The following is a 17,751-nucleotide window of genomic DNA, read 5'->3' as shown; positions in this document are numbered from 1 at the left end:
AATTTTGTCGTCTAAAGGCTGGAATAGAAGAGAATCGGCACCAGAATTGAATGTTTTTGTGTGAAAGCAGACTCATCGCGTCGATGATTTTTTAGTGACGGATGAAGAGAAGGCTTTTTTGCCCCAAAATCATCACGCAACTTCAAGATTCAGACTCAGCTTAAATAATAAGACACATCCCGCTGAGCATCTCACCATCTGCTTAAGCTTGCTTAATTTTTTTCTCTCACAGTGATCAAGACATTGAATAGCTTTGTTATGCTTAAAAGCTTGTTTGATATAGGGTACCAACTTTGAAGACTTTAAACTCACAAGTTTCCAACTCAATTCTCACCGACGAAATGAAAGGCACATATACTGCGACTAAGCTAGCTGAAAGCGCTGCTATATTCTTGGCCCCTTGCTGGATATCTATGAAAAATATCTTGCAAGTGGCCATCTGTTGATACCTCATGGCATGAGCTTGGCCTGACATGAGCATTTTTACTGTGTAATACCTGCTATTTTATAGCGGCCCATCGTCGCCATTATAGCGGCGTGTGCACTATAATACAGAGGGCTATGTGCTGTATGGTATGACTACGATCTTAGTAGACACAGCCTAGACAATAAGAAGCGTTACACCTCATGTCACTGTCACTTCAACTCCGAGCTCATCAGCTGAACTGCTGAGTGAGTGCATGTTCATGCGGCGTTGGATAAAACTCAAATGAGGCTATTATTCTTATAAGGGCTGTATATTCCGTCATTTAGTAGTAAGCGTCTGTCATTACCATTTAAGCTATCACAGTCATTCTTCCCATTAACCGTTGCCGATTTAAACCCAGCTCTACTCGCTGCATTGGGACCCGAGATTATCGTCGAGATGACGTCTCAATAAGCAAATCCAACATGGCCATCTGTGTTATAAAGATGTCATCAAAAGAGAGACCAGTCTTTTTAAATTAAGCTACAAAAGATCCATACCGCGACAATGCCCATTGCGCTCCTCATCTACCAACCTTTTCCCATATGGCACCAAGACCACCGGTCGATGCTCTCTTCTGCGATGGTTATGACAGTCTCTTTATTCTGTCTTGCCGCGATGTTTCATTAAAAATTCATAATTCGATACACTTCCATTCATAACATCTCAGGACATGTGTGGAAAATCCGCAGTCCAAGTAGAAATATAAGCACCCCTCGGCAAATAGTACAGCGACCGTATGCTCTCCGTAATCAGGAATAAGCGAGCGAAAATGTAGAAGAATGTGGTAAATCCAACAACTGCTTTGACCATCAAAGTCTCTATTTTTACAGCATCCTTTGGGGACTTTCCCATGAACGGCAAATGACTACTGCAGTATAAAGTAGGGCACGCAATAGTCATGGTGGCAGATATTTTCCACAACAAACCCTCAACGGGAGTTGGGAATTGGAGATTCCAAGCTAGAAGATGAATACCACCGAAAGAGATGACGGTGATCATCGCCACAACGAGTGATTGTCTATCAATGTGCTTCAGATCTCCATCAGTCTCGTGAAAAGCAATAGTAGGCATGTAATAGTGCTTGTATTGCCAGAACCGTTGCTGCATATACGGAAAGGGAGCTTCATTGACAATCTCCGTAAACGCCTCTTCTGAAACACTACGTTTAGCGGCCTTGACATACACTGGCGTGTTGATATCCTTTGGCTTGTCCCACTCAACGAAATATAGGATGATTGCTGTAGCGGAAAAAGCGACGGTGCTGAGCTCCAATGGCGCGAATGGATGACGATAGTATACGCGAGCGCAAAGCTGGACGACCATCCAGATGACTTGCATTACGGCCAAGATCTTTACCAAAGCATCCGACTTATTCTTGTCGTCGATATCTGCAGCCTTAATCTTTGGCAAGTCCGTGATGATCTTATGTTTCTTGGCAATGGCCAGTTGCTTCGAATCCAACGTCCACATATTTCCAGACAGCGCAGCAATATTCAGCAGCTTCCAGAGTGGTGGATTCTCACCAAGTGTCTCCTTTATCTTGATTGCGTGTTTTACATGCGGTTCGTGTCGTTTCCATAGGATTTCACATCCTCCCAACCACCTCCTCTGCCTTTTCTCGAATTTTGTGATGAAATCGTCGGCATTTTCTCGAAGCGGCTGAGATTCGACGTCTCCCGGCCAGCTGTGTGCATCTCGGGAGGATCTAGTAGCTTCTTGACTGGACCTATAGGTCTCTCGGTCGGATATCAGAGCACCTCGCCGTGGTAGAAGAGCCTCTTGGCTTGCTCTTGGAGTCTCATGACTTAATGGATTCCCCGGTGGCCTTTCTGATACGGACTTCTCATTATTGTTTTGACTTTCACGGTCTGAGAAATCAATGATAATCCCTCCCATATCAGGTAAATTTCTGGTATTAAATCTCTCAAACAGTCGCTATAGGATGAACTTTAGTATTTTTACAAATGCGTGTTTAAATCTTGAAAGGTTGAGAACTTGATAGATAGAATCACACATAAACAGCTTTACAAGATGGACAAATTTCACCATTTTAATCCGAATTGCACACTTCCTAATCAAGAGACTACTGGCTTCGTCAAAGCACCAAACATACGCACGACTATGCAAATCATCTGGAGTTGTTTCAGCGTCATCCTGCTCTGCACCTGGTCCATTCTTCGTCCCAACGTGCCACCCGAGCTCACGCCGAACGGATGGCGACAGTCCATTTACAAAAAGGCATTTCTTGTATGTCGAAAGGTCTACTGGATGGGCGTGATGCTTATTGCTCCGGAATTTCTCACCACCTTTACGACTAAGAAGATGCTTGGCACGAAAAAGAACGTCGCAGAGCTGAAAAGGCTTGCGGGGGACGAAATTGAGTGGGGTTTGCCACAGACTATTCTTGCGGATCCATGCTTGTCATTACCATATTCTGTAGCCAATAATGATAATCTTCGGTGACAGAAGCTCCCAGTCGATGCACATCATACTGTCATGCGGTGACACAAGCATTATCGTGCATACAAGTCTCCACCTTTGAAGTCTTCTACAACGAGTTAAAGGACGATGCAATACTAGAGAGACACGTGTATACGATTTATTTGTTTGAGACTTTGCTCCCAGGCTGTGACTTGAACCCAGTCACAGTCTATTGAAGCCTCGTCAGAAGACGCCTGAAATTGATGTAATCTCGTGTAACAACACTTTGTGTCCCACATTTGAGTCGCGAATAAAGTAAAAAATATTGAATTGTGGGAAAAGTATGCATTAATGTATTCTTCAATGAAGATGATGTTTTAAGAAGTAATTGAGGTAGAATCTAGCTGATGAATAGTGAGTGGATAACCGTCCATTGTGGTTGGCGAATTAGAATAAGTCAAATCATAGTATGAACTATGAGAAGATGACTAGAACTTGAGAATCGAAAGAATGATTCATTGCAACCAAGGATATTAATGACGTTTTGAGTAATCAGATAAGGTCATAAGCTGCATGGTCCTCACATTTCTTGCATGGATCGCTCAAGGCCAGCGGGACTGACCTGGAAGAAATGCACTTACTCATTACTCTCAACAGTACAACACCTGGAGATTGTCTTTAGATGATTCACGTTCTATGAATCGGGATCTACTACAAATTACCAGATCACCGCCATTTCAAAGGATAACTGGCGAATAGGCTGATGAAGAGCTGCATGTGTATACTGCAGCATAGGCAACTTGTATTCAGGCTCATGGGACATCGCTCAGAGTATACGCCACATGCATCTCCCTCGGAGTTTAATATAAACTCCGTGTGAAAGTCAGGATTTAAAACTATAGTTTTACCAGTTAAAAGTGCAAAGTAGTGCTTGTAGAACACACCGGAGAAAGAGCAGTTCACAGCGGAGATAATAGCAAATAATCTAAAAGCCGGAAGGATTTGCGGAGTCGTACAGAGAATATATACTTGAATAGTACTTCAATTGGCAATATAGTCTGGGCAGCTTTCTTGCAATTCTCTATATATCCTCTCGCTAAGCTGGTTTGGCCATGGCTCCAACACATGCCGCTGCTATTCTCCCTCAGAAAGGCGGTCCATTTATAGTCGAGGACCGCAACACCCCAGAGCCTGGCCCGAATGAGCTCCTCATCGAAGTCAAGGCTGTGGCCCTAAATCCCGTCGACTATTACCAACGAGACGTCGGTCTCCCTCCTATACCCAGTTATCCCACTGTTATCGGATCCGATGTGGCTGGTGTTGTCGCCAAGGCGGGCCCTGGAGTGTCAACCGGCCTTGCCCTAGCCACCCGAGTCATCGCTTTTGCCTCTGGTTTCTACCACAATGGCTCACCGGATTACGGTTCCTTTCAGAAATATGTCTTGGCTCAGCCAGAGGGCGTTGTTGTACTCCCTGACCATCTTTCGTTTGAACAAGGTGCTGTTTTCCCCTTGGCTGTTCTGACTGCCTTGACAGCATGGACCACAATCGGCATCTCGCTCGACACTCAGTATACGCCGCAGGATAAGCAGGCAGTACTGATCTGGGGTGGTGCGAGTAGTGTGGGCACTTTTGCTGTTCAATCAGCTAAATTGCTGGGCTTTACTGTCTATGTGACTGCCAGCTCTCAAAACCACGAATACATGAAGCAGCTCGGGGCGCACGCTGTCTTCGACTACAAGGATGGTGATGTTGTCTCTCAGATAGTTTACCAGGCTCAGAAAGATGGCGTCAAGCTCAACACAGCACATTGCGTCGTCAAGGAAAGCTTGCAGCCAACGCTAGACGTACTCAAGGAGACCAAAGGCAGTGCACCAGCTATGGTTGCACATTCGCCTGTCCTGCCGCAAGATCATCCGACCCTGGACAATACTACAGTCCTGTTCAACTGCCCGTCGGCGGATAAGGCTGCCAGGGACAAGCATATTGACCAATGCTTCAATGGATGGCTTGGAAAAGGTCTCCGGTCAAATACAGTTGTTCCCAGCCCGTTTATTCAGGTTGAGGCGGGTGGTCTAGAGGGTTTAAATTCTGCGCTGGATAAATTAAAGGCTGGGGTTAGTAGCACAAAGATTGTAGTCTCTATATAATTATGTATTGTATATGATATCACCTGGGAGTTGCCCTGTTTTGCTGCAAAAAGGAAGCCCCTGCTTGTGGTCCTGCAGTCGTGGAAGGTTTGTATGTTGATGCAGATTATATACTGTGAATATGCCATCTACAACGAAATTTGTTGTCATTGAATCCGAGGCTATCCGATCCTTGTCAGTAAGTAAATGGGCTCGGCATGTCGCTCGGGCCGTCGCCGTGCTCTATTGGTAGAATGTGAGTCCTTTCCTCTCAATGTCTCAGTAAGTCAGGATGAATGTCGTACATGTTTCAGTAATCCAGGGTGAATGATGCCCAAAGACTGAGTCTGATCTGTGACAATCTTTTTTTCACATTCGGAATACCGCAAACTTGGATCTTACAATCTAGTCTTGACTACTGAAATGTAGACAATTAATCATTAGAATTAGCAAGTGTTTTGGACAAAACAGCAATATGGAATATGTATTGGTTGAGTGTTACTTGATGACGAAACACTGACAACGCGAGCTAAAGTTTTAGTTGCGACAAGTGTATGATATGCCTCCAATAGCGGTAAAGCTTAAGCCACGGGCTAGGATCAAGATGGAACAGCTTCTTAACGGTATTACGAGATGCTAAACACTTTTTACTAGACGCTTTACTTCTGTCATCTCCAGAAAATCTACAACTAGTTAGCGATGGACAGTTCACTGACTCTGTGTAAGACATGAGGTTGGATTCACCCAGCTGAGTAATATCGAATACAAGGCCTTATGAGAAAGACATGTAAGCTACGAGCATTTACACCAACTATAAAAGGCCCTTGTTTTGTCCTTTCCATCAACACCTTATTTTTCTACATCCCTCATTCCATCCTCATAATCATATTGCCAAGCAATCATGAAGTTCGATCTCGCTTATTTACTTGTCCTAGCCAGCGCGGCTCTTGTTCGGGGAGATTGTTTGCCGCATGTAAGGGCCACAATACCAAATCAAATGTCATTGACAAGACCATACTAATCGATTGGGGAATCTAGGGCGCTCAATGCGGAGGATTTTTTGATCCTGATTGCTGCGCCCCATATCAGTGCCTCAACTCTCAATGCAATGTAAGCCATGTTCCTACACATAAGCACGAAATATTGGTTACTAAAGTCGTTGAAAATTCTAGCCTAGGTAACTCAGCACCTATATCGTTTGACACTCGTTCTGCTATTTGGAGGAGAAAGCCTTCGGCCGTTGCATGGAGTTCTCCACTAGAGTTAAGCTCGGCCGGCCGTTGACGGGTTCAATATAAAATTAATACAATTGGAATATTTATTCTTTTTCTAGCCTGGAACATTATATATGCATCAATGCCCATATTATTATGCACAGTCATAATCTAAGTGAAGCTGTCGGAAACTAGTAGGGCGATGTGTAGTATGCTATGAGTCCACTTTATGCCCGCGATAGCCGTTAAAACAAGACATTAACTAGCTAGGTAAAGCTATTACCTCAATGTTACTTGGAATAGACGGGCTGCGAACTGTTTGTGACCGCGTTGGCTATTGTACCCAACATCATTCAAAGAATGAAGTGGCATGACCAAAAAAGTGTTAATGACAAGAGCTGTATGATGGGTGCCATGATAACAGCGTCTAATATGACCAGACAATGGATAGATGGAATGGATTATAAGAAGAGAAGATTCTAGTGAAGCATACAAGCATATATATCTGTGACGTAGGTGATATGTATAACAAACACAGCAAACAGGAGGATGCTGTAATGAAACTCGTAACCAGCGTCATGCCGCTAGTGTAACTTTTTATCGACTTCTTCGTAGGGAATTCTTTCCTTTTTCAGTGTAGTTTCCTAGTTCAACCAACACAGACATTTCCAACCAACCTCTGGTTATCAAGATCATAATGCAGAGCATATTGTTACACAAATATCTGACTACAGTGGCTGCCAGATACACATACCCATGTGAAAAGTGCTGTCCAATCACGAATATCAGCATATGTAGATATCTTCCATGTTGGAAAACTCACCTAACCACAGCGGACAAAGTCGATTGAATTCGTCGCATATCACTCAAAACCATATCTCTCTCCCAGTATACGCTGTCGTACTGAGACTCCCTCGAGGCGGCTCTACTTAATGTAGTCGAGGCAATTGTAAATCCAAGACAGAGGATAACATCGCATCGAAATCTAGTATTCGTATAACCGGTGTGTTTCGAATCGAATAGTCTTGGGAAAATAATGTCCAGACTACCGTACACTAAGGCAGTCAGACACTAGAGAAGTGATTAGGGCTTATTCGTAAGGACTGTTAAATGTATTGGTGAACGTCTTACTATTAGTATTATCAGACTGTCGAAAAAACTTAGAACATCACATAATCGTTTGATGGAAAAGCATGCGATGAAGATGTAGAGGCTCGATGAGACTAAGCGCGTAGCTAGGAGGATCGTTTGTGTATAATCGGAGAGACAACGTTTTACTCCATCCATCATGTGTAACTGTTAGCGGCGGCGAAGAGGAGGAAAAAAAAAAGAATATGGAGCAATCTATTGTGATACTGTGTTGGAGTCAAATCGAAACTTCATCTCATCGTAATCATAATCATCACCCTCGCAAAGCTACTCTTTCATACGCTTGCAATAAGCCCTGCATCGATATACAATACTACGGTGTTCATCCGAAAAGATGGCGGTAAATCGGATGCGTCTAGCTATCCGCACCCGAAAGGGAGAGACGGGGTCGGATGGGCTGTTGACTGCGATATAATGCCAGCAACGGTCACATCATGAATGGATGATTTGCGTGTGTCATCAAAAGGAGAGCATAGGACAGCGGTGGGCCAAGAAGATCCACAGCCGTCTCTAATGCGGTAACTTTCGCAGCGAGAAACGGACACTAACCCAGTAGGTCCAGAATCATCCCACATTCCACTTTATAGTGCTTCACTATCCGCGTATTTAGGTGGCTAGGGCCATGTGTAGCCTCGTGTGATTCGCGAGCCGGGGGGGCTCCAAGCTTCAAAAGTCCGCGGACCCGTTAGAAAATCCCTTAGCCTTTGCTCCTCCACATGGCCAAAAGAAGCAATTGGGGATGATCGTAGCACCAATAGCAGGCGAGGAAAAAGCCACTCTCCACTTTTATAATAACGAAGTAGAGGCCATCCCCCAGCTTTTTTGAATCATTTGGCCAGAGGCTCATTTTACGAGGGGAGCTCTGGACAGAGAGAGGGAGAAGACTGATGGTGATGGTATTTTGCTCCATCCAACACAGCATAGGCTGAGGATTGTATGCTAGCAATACGATGTCCGAAGAAGAGGTTGATTTGGTATTAATATTAAAGGGTATATGTCTCCAACTATCAGCTCTGCTGAACTAGACGTGATCCATGTTATGGTTTTGTTGCGGCTGTGGTAGAGACGGCTTTTGAATCCGATCTGATTTCTGAAATCTTTTCTGCAATTTCCTCTGTAGATGTCTCTATTGATGGGATACATTCATCACACTGGTTGCGGTCAAGAGTACGCCGCAGCTGCTCTTCACACCATGCTAGCCGCGCAAACAGGTCCTTTGTCGACTGCCTCCGTTTGCGAGTAGGTGCTGGTGTGCTTGGCTGACAGACAACTTTGAGCTGAATACGTGTAAGTAAATAAGAATATGTCAGCGCGCTGCTGTGTCTTATCTTTCAGGTGGAGAGTTGGCGGATGCCGCACCTTGATGCACATAGAGCATGGACTTTTGCGATTGCATTTCTTCTTCCTTTTTTGGCAGAGCCGGCAGGCAAGTTTCCTCCCTTCGTTGACAACCTTACTGGGAACACTGGTTGGACCAACGGAACTCATAATTCTGTCTTAGAAAGAAAGAACAAAAGGTAGGAAGAAGTGTAAATGTTGTATGAAGACGAGGGCTAGTAGTCAATGGGATTAGCTGGGCTGCAGCCAAATGAAGGATGTTTCGAAAAGAAGGAGATATAAGATGAAGAGGAATGATAGTAGCTAGGTATAATAGAAGTTACATCTTGTCTCAGGCAGGGAAAAGCCCTGCCCAGACGTTGTGGAAATCTCACATTTTGAAGTTTTTGTCAAGTGTGCTCTGTAGAGTGAGAGATGGTGCTTGGATAATCTGCATCCGCCAAGACCCATGCACCGATCAAGATAGCGGGTAACTTTGGCAAACTTTGTTCAACATCCAGCAGGGGTCTCGCGGCAAATCGAGTCATGGATCAAGCTGATCAACACGCAGGCGAGTCGCAGCCAAGCTGAACGGGCAGGGCGTCTCCCAAGGGTTCGGGATGCCAGGCGGAATCGTGGTCTATGAACTGTCCGCTTGTATGTAAAGACTGACGGTTCTTCGGAGTTTGCGAAGAGCCCGCGGATGTGGAGAAACAAACCACAGCCACGATTGGCTAAGCGGGATCGAATCTGCGGCTCCTTTAACCAAACTCCGCAAGATAGTAATACGAAGTATAGCCTGGCCATAGTGTGATAGCACATGTACTTTGTAGTAGTAACGAGAATCTTGTTTATAGGAACCTTGCGTATTTCACCGGCAACAAGGCGTCTATTAGGAGAATAAGGGCATAGCCCCCCTGGATTACGGCACCGTGGATTTGCTGTCATCGATTCGGGGCCATGATGGGAGGGCTTTCCGAGACCCGGTGCTTTGGCAGGCTTCCGCTGTCCGATGCTTGGTTGATATAAATCCTGTAGATGAAACACACGATTGTCAGATTTCTTCCGCTTTCTGTCTACCAGGGCCTCTAGGACTGATACCACTCATACAGTTGGTTGTAGCTGAGGTTAGGAGATACCTTTCCTATCGAGTCATCGTGGAGCAATATCAGCTGACTGAGGAAGCAAAGTGGTCGAGATCCGTATAATCACGAGACGCACGATCTTTGAATATCGAAAGACAAAGGAAAAAGGATATTCCCTCCAGTGCCCCAAAAATGCCTTTTGGGCAGCCGCCAAGCTCGCCGGGCGGTGAGTCCAGCCCAGAGTCCCGTGCTCAGTCGACTCACGGCAGTGCACAGACTTTTGTCGACGGCCAACAGCACCTCTCCAGCTCCAACGACGTCGATTCGAAGAAGGATTCTCGCCGTGACAACAAGGACTTTGATGCTGGACACGATGACGACCAGTCTGAAGAGAACAACAGTCTCCAGGAGATGCAGAGGCGTCACAGCATCGTGCAGCAACTGGCCCGGCAGTACACGCACGCCTCTGGAGTCGATATCCAGGGACAGCCAGACTCGCTGTTTGGAAACGATGACCCCGAGTCTCCCCTGAACCCCATGAGCAGCAAGTTCAGTGCTCGCACCTGGGCAAAGACGCTCTCCAAATATGCCACTGAGCACGGGTCTGGATTCCGCCGCACCGGTGTGGCGTTTCGAAACATGAACGTCTATGGTTTTGGAACTGAGACTGATTTCCAGAAAGACGTTGGAAATGTCTGGCTTTCGATTCCCGATCTTGCTCGGCAGACGTTCAGAAAGTCTGGCAGACGACGCATCGATATCCTGCGCAACCTCGACGGCTACATCAAGTCTGGCGAGATGCTTGTGGTGCTTGGGCCTCCAGGCTCAGGATGCTCGACCTTTCTGAAATCGATTGCCGGCGAGACGAGCGGCATCTACATTGACAGCGAGACCGAGTTCAACTACCAGGGCATCAGTGCTGAGGAGATGCACAACCACCATCGCGGTGAGGCCATCTACACGGCCGAGGTTGATATTCACTTCCCAATGCTGTCGGTGGGCGACACTCTCAACTTCGCTGCCATGGCACGATCTCCTCGAACGCTGCCCCCTGGAGTCAACTCCAGCCAGTTTGCCACGCATTGCCGAGACGTTGTTATGGCCATGTACGGCATCAGCCACACCATCAACACCCGCGTGGGCAATGAATATGTTCGTGGTGTGTCTGGCGGCGAACGGAAGCGAGTCACCATTGCCGAGGCCACGCTCTCCAACGCCCCTCTGCAATGCTGGGATAACTCCACTCGCGGTCTCGATTCGGCCAACGCCATTGAGTTTTGTAAGACGCTGCGCTTACAGTCCGACATGTTTGGCCAGACAAGCGCTGTTTCAATCTATCAGGCACCTCAAAGTGCTTATGATGTTTTCGACAAGGTGCTCGTCTTGTACGAGGGGCGACAAATCTACTTTGGCCCGACAGACAAGGCTAGGGACTATTTCATCAACCTCGGCTTCGATTGTCCTGCTCGTCAAACAACGCCTGACTTCTTGACTTCGATGACTGCGCCGAGTGAACGAATTGTCCGATCTGGCTGGGAAAGCCGCGCCCCTCGTACCCCTGATGAGTTTGCCACCTGCTGGAAGAACAGCAACGACTACAAGTCTCTTCAAGCTGAGATGGACAAATTCAATAAGGAGCATCCCATTGGAGGAGCCGACGCTGAGGCATTCCGTCAGCACAAGAAGTCGACCCAGGCAAAGCACCAGCGTGTCAAGTCTCCCTATACCCTCTCGTACGGACAGCAGATTAGGCTCTGTCTCTGGCGAGGATGGCGGCGGCTGATGGGCGATCCAAGCCTGACTATTTTTTCCCTCCTTGCTAATTCAATCATGGCCCTCATTATTTCGTCGCTCTTTTACAATCTCCCGCAAACAACAGGAAGCTTCTACTCGCGAGCTGCGGTTCTCTATGTTGCCATCTTGTCCAACGCCTTCTCCAGTGCTCTCGAAATCCTGACTCAGTATGCCCAGCGGCCCATTGTCGAAAAGCATCAGCGGTATGGATTCCATGTGCCTTCGGCCGAGGCCTTTTCGTCTGTGCTCTGTGATATGCCGTACAAGATTGGTAATGCAATTTTCTACAACTTGGTTATATACTTTATGACGCATCTCAACCGTACGCCAGGGGCTTTCTTCTATTTCCTCTTCGTGACGTTTCTCATGGTGCTAGCCATGTCTGGAATTTTCCGATCTATGTAAGTTTCCAAACAAGCAAATCATGCTGGACTATTGCTAACTACAATGTGTGATACCTAATAGTGCTTCTCTATCTCGAACCCTCTCGCAAGCCATGGTGCCAGCTTCACTGCTCATTCTCGCCATGGTAATCTTCACTGGATTCGTCATCCCCGTCGATTACATGCTTGGATGGTGTCGCTGGATTAATTATCTCGACCCTGTTGCGTACGGATTCGAGGCACTCATGATTAACGAGTTCAGCGGCCGCCAATATGAATGCAACTCGTTCGTTCCAAGCGCTCTCATCCCAGGCTATCAAAATGCTACAGGAGTAAATAGAGCTTGTACAGCTGTTGGATCTGTCCAAGGCCAGAGCTTTGTCAGCGGCGATGCCTACATCAATTCGCAGTACAAGTACTACCATGCACACAAGTGGCGCAACGTCGGAATTCTGATTGCTTTTGTTCTCTTCAACCACTTTGTGTACTTTGTTGCAACCGACATTATTCAAGCCAAAAAGTCAAAGGGCGAGGTTCTCGTCTTCCGACGCGGACACATTGTTGCTTCAGGCTCCAAGAAGGCCGACGCAGAAGCTTCCTTATCCGGACCCGTTCCTGTTGTGGAAAAGGGCACAGATATCTCGGCTGAAGAGACTGCAAATATTCAGGGTTCCACAAGTGTATTCCACTGGGGCAAAGTATGCTATGATATCAAGATCAAGGGCGAACCGAGACGAATTTTGGATCACGTTGACGGCTGGGTCAAGCCGGGTACGCTGACAGCTCTTATGGGAGTATCTGGTGCTGGTAAAACGACACTTCTCGACTGTTTGGCTGACCGTGTCTCTATGGGAGTAATCACGGGTGAAATGCTTGTCGACGGCAAAATTCGCGATACTTCATTCCAGCGCAGGACGGGCTACGTTCAACAGCAGGATCTTCATCTGGAGACAACGACAGTTCGTGAAGCTTTAGAATTCAGTGCACTCCTACGACAACCGGCCAGTACACCGAGAGCAGAGAAGCTTGCATATGTGGATGAAGTTATCAAATTGCTAGATATGCAGGAATATGCTGATGCGGTTGTCGGTGTGCTTGGCGAGGGACTCAACGTTGAACAGCGTAAGAGACTTACCATTGGCGTGGAGTTGGCAGCCAAACCACCGCTTTTGCTTTTCGTTGATGAGCCAACCTCTGGTCTTGATTCTCAGACGTCCTGGGCTATTCTCGACTTGCTGGAGAAGCTTTCCAAAGCCGGTCAATCTATCCTCTGCACTATCCATCAACCATCTGCAATGCTGTTCCAGCGCTTCGATCGTCTTCTCTTTCTCGCAAAGGGTGGCAGAACTGTGTATTTTGGCGACATTGGCGAAAACTCCTCTGTCATGACTTCTTATTTTGAGAAACACGGCGCTCCCAAGTGTTCCCCGGGTGAGAATCCTGCAGAGTGGATGCTCCAGGCTATCGGAGCTGCTCCTGGATCTTCGACAGAAATCGACTGGCACCAAACTTGGCTTGATAGCTCCGAGTATCAAGCTGTTCAAACTGAACTCCAGCGCTTAAAGGACGAAGGACATGACAATGTGACTGAGATTCGAGATAAAGCTTCCTACGCTGAGTTTGCCGCGCCATTCTGGGCCCAGTTTCTCGTCGTCACTCAGCGCGTATTCCAGCAGATTTGGAGGACACCATCTTACATCTACGCCAAATTCTCTCTCTGCGTTTCGGTTTCTCTCTTTATTGGACTAGTCTTCCTTAATGCTCCGCTGACTATTCAAGGTTTGCAAAACCAAATGTTTGCCTTTTTCAACATTTTGACTATTTTCGGTCAGCTCGTACAGCAACAGATGCCGCATTTTGTTGTCCAGAGATCGTTGTACGAAGTGCGCGAGAGGCCCTCCAAGACGTACAGCTGGAAAGTCTTTATGCTGTCGCAGATTGCCGTCGAGATTCCATGGAACTCGCTCATGTCTCTTTTCATGTTCCTCTGCGTCTACTATCCCGTGGGTTTCAACAAGAATGCCGAGCCGGCTGGACAAGTCGCTGAGCGGGGCGGCCTCATGTGGCTTCTCTTCTGGCAGTTCCTCGTCTTCACATGCACTTTTGCTCATGCCTGTATCGCCATTACGGACACTGCCGAAGCGGGTGGCAACTTGGCCAACGTTTTGTTCATGATGTGTCTCATTTTCTGCGGTGTCATTGCTTCTCCATCCAGCATGCCGGGATTCTGGGTATTCATGTATCGTGTTTCGCCATTCACGTACTGGGTATCGGCTGTATTGTCCACCGGTCTCGCCAACACAAACGTCACCTGTTCGAGCAACGAGCTTGTGCATCTCGAGCCTCCGAGCGGCCAAACTTGTGGGGAGTACCTTTCGAAATTCATTGATGCTGCTGGGGGATATTTACAAGATACGAATGCCACCAAAGACTGCAGCTACTGCCCTATCGCTGACACGAACGTGTTTTTGACCAGCGTCAGCTCTAGTTATGATCATCGATGGCGCGACTTTGGCATTGGAATGTCGTTTATCGTCTTCAATATCGCGGCGTCGCTTTTCTTGTACTGGCTGATTCGTATGCCCAAGAAATGGGGAAAGAAGAAGGAGTAGTTGGATGAGTCGATAACTGTTGATGTGCGTGTATGATGTTGATGTGGTTTCAACGATTCATTTGGTTACATCTGGACAAGACTCCTTACTATTTCTAAGGCATTTTTTTATAAGATATTCTGGGTAATCCTTAGAATTCACACTTACACATCCTTTCGGATGGCATTTCTTTCACTTCTTTATAGACCAATTTTCTTATAGAGTGGCTGTTTCCGGTAGACAGCTATCGGAAGAGCCTATTATAATTGCATGATGTTATATCAATAGAGTAGAGCTTATGAGTAATTAAACATGTAGTCGTTCAAAATGAATTGATGTGTGAGGACATCTTAATACTAATTAATTTATCAACTTAAGAGTGTTTTATATAATCAAGACCTTGTTCATCTGCTCCATGACATGATATGTTGTGTTATTTGTTAATCCGCGATTGGAAGAGAGTGTCGCAAAGGGTTTCGTATTTGTATTGGCTAAACAACATCCGCGACTACACACTATATCTTTTCAAAGCCCAAGAGTTTCCAAATTATGGTTAAAAATGTAACGAGTCAATATGGTTGAACATGAAATCAGAGCTGTTGCTTCTATAAGTATCCTCTTTGAGGCTGTTATTCATGGCCTCAAAGTTCAAAAGCATGTTGCTCTCTGACCATTGCGGCCAAAACACATCGGGACGAGTGCCGTTGTTGGGATCCAGGTTGTGCAAGAAGTTGATGTAGTACGTGCGCCCACTGATGGTGGGATAATTTGTGTTGTCTTTGTCGAACAAGGTTGCAGTATCTGATCCATGGCGAGTGCCAAAGACGCCATTTTTCGGGTCATAATCGTATGAGGAGAAATACGACCACGTAGGTATCCCTGGGCTGGCCTGCTCGAAGATTTGGAGGGAGACGCGGCGTATGAGATTGAAGACGATATCGCCGAGAATGGCAGTTATTCTCTTCTTGCCTGGGTAGTACTCGAAGGCGAGAAATGTGCGAAACGGGCTTCCATCCCAGATATATTTACTGTAAGTGTCCACAAAATCGGTGATGAGCTCAGTGGTGGCAGTCTTAAAGTAGTAATCAGACAGATACTTTACTATTTTATCAGTCGTGCCCATATCCTGTTGAAAGATGCTAAAAAGCGTTCCCTCATCTTCTTGAGTGCCAAGGATCATAGGTACGTGATGGAATTTTCCTGCCCTGGCAAGCACATCTGGGCTATCCGATAAAACATAACCGTCTGGCCTGGGGAGATATGAAAGCGCAAGAGACTGGTATGAGAAGATGCCTGGGACGGAGTTGGCAGCGTCAGTGAAATTCTTTGTGTCCAAGGCGCGAAGGCAACTCAACGAGTCGTCAACTTCGCATCCAGCTGCTTTGATCACGGCATCATAGACTTCCTGGCCTTTGTGCGTGTCCAAAGGATCAGTGGGTGTGGCAGATCCAGAGTTCATAATGGCCGCACGGAAGAGTGGGCTGCCATTGTAGCTGGCATCGCCATCATAGAGGACTAGCTGATGAAACACGGAAATGGCCCCGGAAGACTGTCCCCAGATAGTGACTTTGTTGGGGTCGCCTCCAAAGGATTCAATATTATCTGCCACCCATTCAAGACCCATACGCTGGTCAAGTAGCCCTGCATTGCCGCTGCCTTCATTCAGAATCTCTTTTCCGGGCATGAACCCCAAGCCGCCGAGACGATAGTTGACGGCCACAAAGATGAATGGCTGTTGATGCAACACGCCAGTCTCAATTAACTTGGTGCCATCAAATGCAGAGGTGCTGCCAACAACGAAGCCGCCGCCGAAGATCCAGAAGAGTACGGGGAGGCCCGCACCAGCCTCGTAGCCGTGAGGGCGCTGAACACTGATTGTCAAGCAGTCCTCAGAGAATGGGTCTGACGCATCACTGGCAGAACTTTTAAATAAAGTAGACGCAACTGTGCCCTCTGTAATATTGGGAGGATGTACTTCGCCTGACAGAGCATTTGTAGCATTGTGTGGTGGTACTAGATGTTCCAGACTGAAGAAGGGCCCCGGAGGACATGATGCAGCAACTCCAGTAGCATCAAAAGTTCCAAGGTCTTTGGACAGTTTCACAGGTGGCCGAAAGCGCAAATCCCCAATCGGCGGATCAGCAAACGGGATTCCGTTGAATGTATCGACCGTGTCAGCCGCGTTGCCAATGATAGTTCCAGATGGGATGACAACAGTCACAGGTCTCGTTGCATCCTTTGCGGCTGCGGATGGAGCAGGCACCGCAGCGACGACAGGCCACAGACCAGCTGCAATGGCCGATACAAGGGCTGCCTTCATGGCACGTTATAGAGCAAAAACCTACAGGAATATGTGGTTGTCTGGCTTGAACTTGATTACTGCGGTGGCCACATGTGCGGAGTGAGCATGTCGTGGGAGGATCAACAGCCCTTTATAGGAGAGACAGGACGCCACATTATCTGCTTCTTCTTGTTAACTGTGTCCCAGTAACCTCTCCTCGGATGCAAATACTAATACCTGACTCAAATTCTATCCCGGGACAAATTGCTTCTCCGGCACTGACGTGAGAATAGCGTAGATGTGCTTAAGCCAAGAAAGAGTGATTCAGTAATTTTGTTGCACTTCCCCACGCCAACACACGGCGGCATGGAGTTTTGAGGAAGAGAGTAAGCTAACATGATGGGTTCGGAGTAGTAATATTGGATATGTTGTCCCCCTGTATGAGTCATATCACTTGTCATTCGAGATTTGCAATTTCAATTGTGCAACGAACGACGCAAGATGCATGGATGTAGATAAAGGGTGTCTAGATTGCGAATGAGGAGCGAGAAACGTGTCTGGGAGCCACAAGGGGACCCGAGACATTCATAGCAGTAATATCGTTGTTGCCGAGTCGCACCCAGACAAGGTTTCATACGCAACCTAAGAGCCTTAATGAGATGGCATGGTGAATGTGCTCTCCTGCCTTGCTTACCTTCGATCGAGGCTTTTGACCTGGTGTGGACGTTGGTCATGTGTTTTCGTCCCCAGGCCAACGAGGCAAACGTTTCTCCATGCACGTTTCAGTTGAGTGGGCACAGAGTACGACATGCAACATCGTGTAAAGTATGATTGAAAGGAGTATGGAAATACTCTAGAGGGAGAGATAAGAGAAGTAGAAGCACCTCCTCGTGCTCCCAGTCAGCGAGCTCATGCATG

At 46.9% G+C, this 17,751-nt stretch overlaps 7 protein-coding genes across 7 annotated transcripts; 3 read left to right on the top strand and 4 right to left on the bottom strand.

The window, feature by feature from the left end:
- Positions 1–1,132: 1,132 nt before the first annotated feature.
- Positions 1,133–2,365, bottom strand: TrAFT101_000268 (uncharacterized protein; the record flags this gene model as incomplete). Its single annotated transcript, XM_024899215.2, has 1 exon — positions 1,133–2,365. One exon carries the CDS (start codon positions 2,363–2,365, stop codon positions 1,133–1,135), a length of 1,233 nt encoding a protein of 410 aa, XP_024764474.2.
- A 135-nt stretch (positions 2,366–2,500) lies between these two features.
- TrAFT101_000267 (uncharacterized protein) lies at positions 2,501–2,932 on the top strand (the record flags this gene model as incomplete). Its single annotated transcript, XM_024905852.1, has 1 exon — positions 2,501–2,932. One exon carries the CDS (start codon positions 2,501–2,503, stop codon positions 2,930–2,932), a length of 432 nt encoding a protein of 143 aa, XP_024764473.1.
- Positions 2,933–4,002: 1,070 nt separating this feature from the next.
- TrAFT101_000266 (uncharacterized protein) lies at positions 4,003–5,040 on the top strand (the record flags this gene model as incomplete). Its single annotated transcript, XM_024899167.1, has 1 exon — positions 4,003–5,040. One exon carries the CDS (start codon positions 4,003–4,005, stop codon positions 5,038–5,040), a length of 1,038 nt encoding a protein of 345 aa, XP_024764472.1.
- A 1,892-nt stretch (positions 5,041–6,932) lies between these two features.
- On the bottom strand, positions 6,933–7,733 carry TrAFT101_000265 (uncharacterized protein). Its single transcript, XM_024904295.2, has 3 exons — positions 7,365–7,733; positions 7,057–7,304; positions 6,933–7,001 (listed from the first exon to the last, which is right to left on the bottom strand). The coding sequence occupies exons 1-3, from the start codon at positions 7,521–7,523 to the stop codon at positions 6,962–6,964; spliced, it is 447 nt and encodes a 148-aa protein (XP_024764471.1). The 5' UTR covers positions 7,524–7,733; the 3' UTR covers positions 6,933–6,961.
- A 575-nt stretch (positions 7,734–8,308) lies between these two features.
- TrAFT101_000264 (uncharacterized protein) lies at positions 8,309–9,428 on the bottom strand. The gene is made up of 3 exons (XM_024911133.2): positions 9,095–9,428; positions 8,742–8,935; positions 8,309–8,659 (listed from the first exon to the last, which is right to left on the bottom strand). Exons 2-3 carry the CDS (start codon positions 8,868–8,870, stop codon positions 8,420–8,422), a joined length of 369 nt encoding a protein of 122 aa, XP_024764470.2. The 5' UTR covers positions 8,871–8,935; positions 9,095–9,428; the 3' UTR covers positions 8,309–8,419.
- A 548-nt stretch (positions 9,429–9,976) lies between these two features.
- On the top strand, positions 9,977–14,896 carry ZRA1_1 (ZEB2-regulated ABC transporter 1; the record flags this gene model as incomplete). Its single annotated transcript, XM_024902270.2, has 2 exons — positions 9,977–11,979; positions 12,044–14,896. 2 exons carry the CDS (start codon positions 9,977–9,979, stop codon positions 14,571–14,573), a joined length of 4,533 nt encoding a protein of 1,510 aa, XP_024764469.2. The 3' UTR covers positions 14,574–14,896.
- Positions 14,779–17,189, bottom strand: TrAFT101_000262 (uncharacterized protein). Its single transcript, XM_024904868.2, has 2 exons — positions 17,071–17,189; positions 14,779–17,012 (listed from the first exon to the last, which is right to left on the bottom strand). Exon 2 carries the CDS (start codon positions 16,870–16,872, stop codon positions 15,106–15,108), a length of 1,767 nt encoding a protein of 588 aa, XP_024764468.1. The 5' UTR covers positions 16,873–17,012; positions 17,071–17,189; the 3' UTR covers positions 14,779–15,105.
- Between the last annotated feature and the right edge of the window lie 562 nt (positions 17,190–17,751).

The sequence above is a fragment of the Trichoderma asperellum genome, chromosome 1 (genome assembly GCF_020647865.1).
Source record: "Trichoderma asperellum chromosome 1, complete sequence".
Lineage (NCBI taxonomy): Eukaryota > Fungi > Ascomycota > Sordariomycetes > Hypocreales > Hypocreaceae > Trichoderma > Trichoderma asperellum.
The sequence above is the reverse complement of the archived record's forward strand: the minus strand, read 5'-3'. Positions and strand labels throughout refer to the sequence as shown.

What these genes read in the sequence shown, in the direction of transcription:
- TrAFT101_000265 (XM_024904295.2), bottom strand. Translation starts at nt 7,523, where the DNA reads ATGATGGATGGAGTAAAACGTTGTCTCTCCGATTATACACAAACGATC. An exon ending in ACAGTCTGATAATACTAATA is followed by an intron (nt 7,305 to 7,364) that starts GTAAGACGTTCA and finishes TCACTTCTCTAG; the next exon opens with TGTCTGACTGCCTTAGTGTA. An exon ending in ACTTTGTCCGCTGTGGTTAG is followed by an intron (nt 7,002 to 7,056) that starts GTGAGTTTTCCA and finishes GTGATTGGACAG; the next exon opens with CACTTTTCACATGGGTATGT.
- TrAFT101_000264 (XM_024911133.2), bottom strand. Translation starts at nt 8,870, where the DNA reads ATGAGTTCCGTTGGTCCAACCAGTGTTCCCAGTAAGGTTGTCAACGAA. An exon ending in CATGCTCTATGTGCATCAAG is followed by an intron (nt 8,660 to 8,741) that starts GTGCGGCATCCG and finishes ACACGTATTCAG; the next exon opens with CTCAAAGTTGTCTGTCAGCC.
- TrAFT101_000262 (XM_024904868.2), bottom strand. Translation starts at nt 16,872, where the DNA reads ATGAAGGCAGCCCTTGTATCGGCCATTGCAGCTGGTCTGTGGCCTGTC.